We start from the raw sequence: 9,570 nt of genomic DNA, 5'->3' as shown, positions 1-9,570 counted from the left end.
TAGCTGTTCAGGAGACACTTGTGCAGCAAGCCTGGCTCAGACACAGGTTCCTGAAAGCTCCCTGTCTGCACCTGTGCCTTCAACTGTTTCGGCTTGTACTGCTTGTGCCGCCTCCTCTCCTTCTTCTTGGTAGACATCAAGTGTTGCCACACAGATATTATGTGGAGGATGCAGCAGGCCCCCACAACTTTGGGAGGAAACAGAGGCCGAGCCTCAAGGGCTCACAAGAAGATGGAGTGCCAGCGTGTTTTGAGGATGCACAAAGTAGGATCTTTAATATTTCTGGCCTTTGCTGAGCTCTGGCTCTGCTAGTTTCACTGTTTCTCTGTTGGGGAATCCTCTCACACTCAAACTGTGAAATATGCTCCACTCCAGTCCACTGAATGGCTGTGGAAAATATGAAAGAGGACATAACTTTACACATTAACTTCCAACAATTTAAGCCCAAAGAGTCATCCTGAGAAATGTCATTTAATATGCAGCATTTCATTATCACGTTAAAAAACAAACAAACCCCACATACTGCTTAAGTTGCTGCTCTTTGAGATTAAAAGATCTCATTACATTAACAGAAACACTGACATCCCTGCTCTACAGCTTTGCATTCAGGGGGTGTCCTTGTCACAAAGATCAATTCAGACACTGAAATCTTTTCAATTTTCTTTTTTTTATTAATTTAAAATTTTTTCCAGATGTCAAACACAAAGTATAGATATCAGCACCTTGGAATCTACTGTGATGGCTTAAAAAAGTTGGAGGTCCAACAGCTTTGTATTGAAGCTCCCTCACACCTACAATTAAAATTTTAGTGTTGAAAATAATACATTTTATCTGTCAATACAAATGTCTGAGAATCTTTACCAATAATGCACCATTACATTTTGATCACTTCAGCTGTTGGTTATCGGCAACTGCAAAAGTTACCAGCCTGGCAGAGGGCATTTCATCAAAACAAAGCTTCTTAGAAAGTAACACGTCTATGACCTGGATAGAAAAGAACCACAGACTGAATACAAAGGATGGATTGTAGCCACTGAAATGAGAAAGAAAGGGCAAGCCTTTGCTGTTCCAGGACAGCAGGAGCTGAATGTAAAGGAGAAAAAGTGGAGGGTTTGGATGCTACGTCCATCTTTTGCATACAGTCGATCATCTAAACAGAGAGGCAAGTGACCTGCAACAGTCATCAGTGTTTCAGGAGCTTTTTAAAGGCGACGCTTTTAGCACGGCGGGCCTTCTCTATCCTCTCAAAGGTTGGAGTCCCTTGAGGTAACTGTAGACGGTCATTTTCAGTCTCCATGATATTCTCAGCTTCCCCTAAAGACATCATGAAAAACACATTTAATGGGTATAATTAGTGACTGCAATCTTTTTTAAAAATGTCATTAATGAATAACTAAACACAATATTTGTTAAACATTTAGATGCATTATTTGGTAAACAGTAAGGTCCATTTGGACAGAGACTTTTTCTTTTTTAGCATTTTGGTTCTGTTCATTACCACAATTAATTTTAAATATAACAACTTTAAATATAATTAACTCAGATCCAGTTGAACTGCCGACTGTCAGCCTTAATTCAGTGGGTTGAACAAAAAGATTGCACAAAAATGTGAGAACTAAAATGCAATCCCATCATTTCAGGACATCAAAAGTAACTGGACAAATAAAATAAAATGTATTCATTTGAATCGTGCTAATGCAAGCGCCACACCTCAAATCAACTCCAGGGCTTCTATCTGCTTAATTGATAATGACATAACAAAGGAAGTGCCCACACCTGCCCATGAAATAGCCTTTCAGTCAAATGTCCAATTACTTTTTGTCCCTTTAAAAAGCGGGGGGCACACGTTAAGGGGCCGGAACTCCAAAACCTTCATCCGATTTGAATGTGGATTTTCTCATATGAAAGCTGGGCGTCTACACATTATATAGATGCCCATCATAGCGGAAAGTGGAAATTGTTTTGGTAAACAGACACTATTCATGTATTCAAATATATATATGGACCTAACTGTATATTAGAGCCTGTGTTTTCTGGATATAGTGAGTCTGTGTTCTGCTGTTCAAAGTAAAATAATCCTCTAAAACCAAAGCAAAGAATCACTATATAATGCTTGATAAGGATTTATTTACCCGTCTGTGCACCCTCTTTTTAAATGTTAAACAGGTTTCCTTAAGATGATGATGCCTGTAAGTGTGTAGCTTTACCTCTCATACGATTAATAAGCGTTCCATAGGCGCTGTCCATCTGGTAGGCAAATATGAAACTGAGAGGTATGATGGGAGCCAGCATGCCTGGGTTCTTTCTTTTAATAGCTCTAAAGAAAAATGATGATAAACAGAAGACAATATTTAACTGCAAAGATAAAAGCACAACACAGAGATGAGTCTGTGTGTGTTTGTGTCAGATCTTTGTGAGGTGTTAGAATCTCACCCTGCAGTTAGTCCCACTGTGGCCACCGCAAAGAAACTGCCAAAGTATTTCAGAAACTCTCTGGACCAGGCGATCTGCATCGCCATCTGCCGCTCTCTCATCTGGTTCTGCATCAGAATCTGGCGCTCCATCTGGGCACATGCACGCGCGCACACAGACACACAAAAATAAATTAAGAAGAAATGATGAAATAAAATTTTCCCTGCTTGGTAAGATTTCATTTTCAGTTATAATCAATTTCAGTCAATTACTGTTGATCAGAGCTGTAATAATCATCTGATTCATCAGTTAATTGTTTTATGAGAGTACAGACAGTTTAAAAGAGATCTCCATAAGCACCAAAGGCTTAGTACTTTTTAAAAAAAAGCCCCTAAAAACTTGTAGGAAGTGTACATTACGTGAACAGAGATGTGATTAGTTGGGAGCACAGACTGAACTTCTATGTATGCTTGAGAAGTTTCTTTGGAATTTTTTTTAAGTCATGAAACTAAACCCTGGAATCCACTGCTGTAAACATGCCAACTACAAACACTACGCTCTAGGGAAGGAGGAAGTGACAAACTTTTCATCTCCACAATCTGGGTGTTTCGTACTCCTGACATCGACTCTTGGCTGTACACTCTTTAGGTTCAATGGAAATTACAGGAATGACTTCTGTAATTGACAGTGTTTGTTCTTTTAAAGCCAGCATCCGCTGAAACAAACTAGTGAGTAGTCTGAGCACACTTAAGGGTGTCCCCCTTTAACGGCCCATGTTGTGAATGAGTGAAGAATGCATTTATGAAAAGAAAGCATTTCCCGCTCCTCCACACCATGTGTATGAGCTGCAGGAACGGGAAATGGGGTGACACGTTCGCTGAAAGGTCAGCTTTCATGACAGCTTCATCTGGGTCACAAAAAAGGAAGTAAATGGAAGATAGAGGATGTTAAATTTGAATAAACTATCCTGAAACTCACTCCAGCATCTAAGTACATAGATGCTGCAGGGTCTCCATCTTATAAAAATGAAGCAGTTCAATATGCCCATATACACAAATACGTAACATAAGTAAAGATCACTGCACATCTTTGCTCAGCCACCAGTTTCACATTATTAGTTAGTTTGTCTCCAAAGCGCTCAACCTGAAATGGCCCTCTGATGTACTCATTCCTAATCATGTCCTTCATGGTCACTCCAAACAAAAAAATCTTAACATCTTCAACTCTGTCACCTCCAGTTTTCCAAACCACACATCATAGCATCTTGAAAACCTTTCCTTTCAGTCTGTAACTATCCATCACAAATTACCGCTGACACTCGTCTCCACCCACTGTTACTTTGGATGGTTGGATGCTATTTAAACTCATCCACTTTCACTGCCTCTGCTCCTTCAATATTCTGCCCATCTCCCTCTCATTTTTGTGCTGATGCCAAATGACTCGTGAGTGTTTGTTCACTATGACATCTATAAAGAGAAACTTCACATTTATAATTTACAACTGAGGAGTGCAAGGAGGTCCTACTTCTCTGACATCATCACTAAAAACAGCCATAATGCTCGAGTCTTATTTTCTACAGTTGACAGGCTAACGAACCCTCCTGTGTCAGTGGCAGCTGAACTTCATTCGACCATGGCCTGCAATGACTTTGCCAAATTCTTCACAGAAAAAATCCAAAAAATTAGAAAAGCAATTGGTACATCAACAGCAGATCCAGGATATGTACTGTGTCCACCAAAAAACTGTTTAAACACCATGAAACAGTTTCACCCAATTAACAGCAAAGACCTGGAGGACATCTTAGGTAAACTGAACTCCTCCTCCTGCTGTTTAGATGTCCTGCCAACAAGTTTTTTCAAAAAAGTCTCAAAGACTTTAGAGTCAGACCTGTTACAGATCGTCAACTTTTCTTTATTATCAGGTGTGTTTCCAGAACCACTAAAAACTGCTGTAATTAAACCTATACTGAAAAAGGACAATCTTGACAAGACACAAATGAACAACTACAGGCCGATCTCAAATCTCCCATTTTTAAGTAAGATCATTGAAAAAGCAGTTTCTCAACAGCTCAATTACTTCTTAAAACAGAATAACTGCTACGATGCCTTCCAGTCAGGTTTTAGACAGAACCACAGCACTGAAACCGCTCTGACCAAAGTGTTTAATGACATATGTCTGAATACAGACAGTGGAAAAATGTCAGTCTTAGTTTTACTGGATCTCAGTGCAGCATTTGATACAGTTGACCACAACATATTACTCAAACGACTGGAGAACTGGACAGGTCTTTCAGGAACTGTATTAAACTGGTTCAAGACATACTTAGAAAACAGGAAATACTTTGTATCAATAGGTAACTTCACATCTGAGCAGACAAGTATCACATGTGGAGTTCCCCAAGGTTCCATCTTGGGACCCCTTCTGTTTAACATCTACATGCTCCCACTGGCACAGATTATAAACAACAACAAAATAAACTATCATAGCTATGCAGATGACACACAAATATATATCACAATGTCACCAGGAGACCAAGGCCCTGTACAGGCTCTTGGTAAATGCATTGAGGAAATTAATGACTGGTTGTGCCACAATTTTCTCCAGCTAAACAAAAACAAAACTGAGGTAATAGTCTTTGGCGCCAAAGAAAAACGATTACAGGTCACCAGAGAACTTCAATCTATACATCTAAAAACCACAAACCAGGCGAGAAATTTGGGTGTAGTGATGGATGCAGACCTAAACTTAGAAAAACACATTAAGACAATAACAAAGTCAGCTTACTATCACCTCAAGAATATTTAAAGGATAAAAGATCTGATGTCTCAACAGGACCTGGAAAAACTAGTCCATGCATTCATCTTTAGTAGGCTTGATTACTGTAACAGCATCTTTACAGGTCTACCTAAAAAAAATCAGTCAGACAACTACAGCTCATTCAGAACTCTGCTGCTCGAGTCCTCACTAAGACCAAAAAAGTGGACCACATCAGTCCAGCTCTGAGGTCCTTACACTGGCTGCCTGTCCGTCAGAGGATAGACTTTAAAGTTCTGATGCTGGCCTATAAAGCTCTGAATGGTTTAGGACCAAAATACATCAGTGACCTCCTGACCCAGTATCATCTGGATCCGGTCTTTTATCAGTTCCCAGAGTCAGAACCAGACACGGAGAAGCTGCATTCAGCTTTTATGCTCCTTATATCTGGAACAAACTCCCAGAAAGCCTCAGATCAGCTGAAACACTCAGTTTATTTAAATCCAGGTTGAAGACTCACCTATTCTCAGCTGCATTTGAATAAAGCACCAAATCCACACTTTAAGCTTAAATTTCAAAACTTACATTAACTACTGATTTTATCTACTGTTCTGATTTTATGTGTTTTGATTTTATATACTGTTTTGTTTGTTTGTTAATTAGTTAGTTTGTTTGTTTGCTTGTTTTAATCAATTTTAAATCATGCTTTTTATTTGTTTTTGTTTCTAATGTCTCTGTAAAGCACTTTAAATAGAGAGTATTTTAAATTCAGGGAATTTAAAATAGAAAGTAGCTCGTCCGCAGAGGGACTGGTAGCTCCCCTTACGATAAGGGTTCAGAACGCGCGAACAGGTATGAATGTGAATGTGTGAGAGAATGGTCGAGTTCCGTCTCGTAAAGTTCACACCGCTTTTGGAAGTAGAGCTCTGGGTAGCTCCCCAGCTGGGTCTAGACTGGGTCTAGAGAGTATTTTAAATTCAGGGAATTTAATATAGAAAGTAGCTCGTTCGCAGAGGGACTGGTAGCTCCCCTTACGATAAGGGTTCAGATCGCGCGAACAGGTGTGAATGTGAATGTGTGTGTTTATATACTGTTTTGTTTGTTTGTTTGTTAATTAGTTAGTTTGTTTGTTTGCTTGTTTTAATCAATTTTAAATCATGCTTTTTATTTGTTTTTGTTTCTAATGTCTCTGTAAAGCACTTTGAATCACCTTGTTGTTGAATTGTGCTATACAAATAAATTTGCCTTGCCTTGCCTAATGAACACTTATAACAACAATAATAATGATAATGTGTCATCTACATTAAAGACTTCAGGGTCTTTGTATAACATTCTTTACCATTTTCTGTTTGTATGGGATAGCTACGAACCCATAAGTGATAAATTAGCCCTATTAGTGTAGATGTGCAATTCAAAACTAGACAAACATATCTGCTGGTGGGAATATCAAAAGGAAAAGATTTGGTTTTGGCAAGCTCAGACAAGCAGCAGACTGTGACTCTGGGACAGGACTGGAAAAAGCAGAAATGAACCGATCCACTCTGAGGGTGACATTTGTGAAGGGTGCAAGTATGAACACAAAGCAGGACACTAACTTGAAAACAGATGCACACAAATCATCATGATCTACACATTGGAAGAAGGAAAAGAAACAGATGTAACATGTGAGAAAGAAAAGCAGAGCAAATACATGCGGAAAATATGTGCAGCAGGTATTCCTGATGAATACAAAATATTTCATGTTAGGGTTTTTTTTTTTACATGTTTGCAAACTTTGACTTTTGGGCACTCTGTATGCTCTCATGCTTTTAAAAATGATTTGTCCAAAATTGGATATGGAGTAATGTTCCTGAATGCACTAGTAAATCCACAAAGAAAGGACTCAAGGAGAAGACCTGAGGCGCCTAACCAATGCTAAGATTTCAATTCTATTGAAATATTGCCAGGGGATTGAAAATAGGCATTTAAAAAAAGCATTGTACAGTTACAGGAATTTGGAAAGATTTCAGAAAGCTTTGACCCTCTTTGACTCCATCTTTCCAAAGAAAGTTCCTCCTGCTTAAGACAGCAATATGAACATCTGAGCCCAGTGGTGTATTTCCACAGAAGAATTTCTTTCTTTTGTGACTAAAAATGCCCCCCCACCCCTTTCCCCCCCCCCCCCCCCCATTTGTCGGTGTTTGGGTTTTTCAATTTCACATAAATAAGATCTACTTTCTTTTCTTTTTTATGGAAGTCACTATAATGCTCTGATGTCAGTAGATATTTGCATCAGTTTTTTTCCTTGAAAGAAAACAAACCCCCCTACTATAAATCCATTTTGATGGCACCAATTCCTCATTCCTAGGAAGTCCATTCTCAAAATATGTGTACCGTACATATGAGCAGCCACAGGAGATTTTTGAAACTGTGTATCAGGCACCGAACTAGACCACATGTTAGAATATGTATCCCCGCCTTCCAGAACTGCTTTACAGACTTGGATCCACATCTTACTAACACACTATAAGAGCTAGAAAAGTGACAAGAGTGAGGTTAAAGCTGAGTGTATGCTCACCCCAGTCCAGAAGCCATAGCATGATCTTCACCAGGGTGACAAACTTTTCTTCTACCTGTGCAAGTTTCCTCTTTAAGTAGAATCACAGTGGTACCTGCTGTGAAATCACTTTGGGCTGGTTTTTGACTTTGGTGTGTAGTAATACTTAAACACTAAAAGAAAGATGGTATGCGTGTCGTCATTAGGACAGGGGTTTGTGTCAGTGTGTGGGACAAAGGAAGTAACGCACAGTGATCACACTACTCAGACAATGAGCAGTGTAGTTAATTACCTCCTCCAGAGAGTAGTGGGAAAGTAGTGGGTCTAAATGGATTTGGTTGTAGTCATAGAGATTAAAAATGTTTGCAGACCTACAGTTGCTGTGGATGTCTCCTGTACTCATGGAGCTGATACAAAAATAATGCAAATAAACAAGTGCACAATTTAAACTTAGTCCGACATCATTTCAGCATCTGCAACTAGTACAATTTCAAAGTATGAAGGTAAAACCTTTTGGTGGGAAGGTTTGGGGCAATTTTATGTGTTAAAAAATAATTTAAAATCTGCTTCTTCTTTTTTTTTGCTTTTTCACTTTCACCATCTTTCACTAGTGAAAGATGTCACAGCAGAGGTCAGAGGTGATGTGCGAGTGGGTGCACTTTCACTCACCTGCAGCCGTGCATTCGTTAGCATGAATTCTTGTTGCTTTTTTAAATTGTCATCCATGGATTTGGACAGCAGGACACCCATGGCTGCGTTGGCGTTTCTGTGAATTAAACACGCAGTCATTCAAACGTGCTGCTCTGCTCTCATCACAACAGCAAACAAAATTCCAGAGTCGGGCTTAGAAAAGCCACCTGCTTCAAACTGGATTTGTTTCAGCATGTAGTGACCTCTTCAGTCCTTCAGTGTCTCTTCACTTCAGCTTTAGCTTTAAGCCTCAACTCATTTTAAGCTTTCCCGTTAAGTTAGCGAATAACAACACGACTACTGTCTACACAGAGGAAGTATTTGCAACCCACCAAAAAGGTTTTACCAGAGAAAAAGAGGGGAAAGTGTTTTTTTGTTTTTTTACTTTTACACCAATTCAGGATTTTTAATAATGTCAACTCTAAGAAGCATATTTGTTTACAAAATGGTCACAAATAACAGGAAAAGGCGTTGATTTTTGTCAGATAAGACGATGAATTCGCCTCCTTCAAAAATACTGTAAATGCTTCAGCTAGAACCACAGTTACTGCCAAATGCAATAAATACGAGCTTTATCTTATGATTGCCTATCAGGTATGCTTTTAGACTTGTGCTATGTTTGAAATGATAAATGTTACAAGGTCAACAGTAGTAACATTGCTAGCTCCAGTTTTTTTTAAATGAAAGTGACAGATGTTAATGTGTGAAAAGCTTTAACCTTCCCATTGTGATGAATTGACCTGATTTCAAGTTTTAAAATGTAAAAAGAAAATTGTTAAAAGGACCTTTCTTATACAAAATTTCTGCTTGGATTAAAAAGTGTAACCAGCATATAAAATGAAAATGGTTTGACCTGGCAGCCAAAGTGGAGGCTGAAAGGGTCTAAAACTACATCTGTCTTTGCAACTGTGAGACATATTTCCCCAACACACACACACACACACACACACACACACACTCCGTATTCTATTGACCTGACGTGTAAAGTGCAAGAACGCAGGTGTTGTGAACTGTCCTGTTCCTGTGGGCAGTAATGGAGTTGATAATAAGATATCAGCAAAGTTTACTGGAAGTTTTTGGGTTCTGACACTTCTGGATGGCTAAACAAACTGACTCAGGGATATCCTTGCTGTACCACAGAAACAACACAACAGGAGGGTTAAAAACTGAGACCACAG

The 9,570-nt window shown here is 39.1% G+C and overlaps 1 protein-coding gene across 2 annotated transcripts; it reads right to left on the bottom strand.

The window, feature by feature from the left end:
- Nucleotides 1-632: 632 nt before the first annotated feature.
- On the bottom strand, nt 633-8,740 carry LOC147325811 (plasminogen receptor (KT)-like). Of its 2 annotated transcripts, XM_086300521.1 has the most exons (5): nt 8,560-8,740; nt 8,372-8,468; nt 2,434-2,564; nt 2,208-2,317; nt 633-1,314 (listed from the first exon to the last, which is right to left on the bottom strand). In XM_086300521.1, exons 2-5 carry the CDS (start codon nt 8,450-8,452, stop codon nt 1,184-1,186), a joined length of 453 nt encoding a protein of 150 aa, XP_086156647.1. In that variant the 5' UTR covers nt 8,453-8,468; nt 8,560-8,740; the 3' UTR covers nt 633-1,183. The 2 variants fall into 2 exon arrangements, with proteins under 2 accessions (XP_086156647.1, XP_086156646.1); XM_086300520.1 differs by having other exon boundaries at nt 8,372-8,740.
- Between the last annotated feature and the right edge of the window lie 830 nt (nt 8,741-9,570).

The sequence above is a fragment of the Aulonocara sp. 'chitande type north' Nkhata Bay genome, linkage group LG7, assembly GCF_057382095.1.
Source record: "Aulonocara sp. 'chitande type north' Nkhata Bay isolate Kocher_YH1m ecotype deep benthic linkage group LG7, A_spYH_male_GT1.1, whole genome shotgun sequence".
Classification (NCBI taxonomy): domain Eukaryota; kingdom Metazoa; phylum Chordata; class Actinopteri; order Cichliformes; family Cichlidae; genus Aulonocara; species Aulonocara sp. 'chitande type north' Nkhata Bay.
Note: the sequence above shows the minus strand (reverse complement) of the source record. Positions and strands in the feature narration are given on the sequence as shown.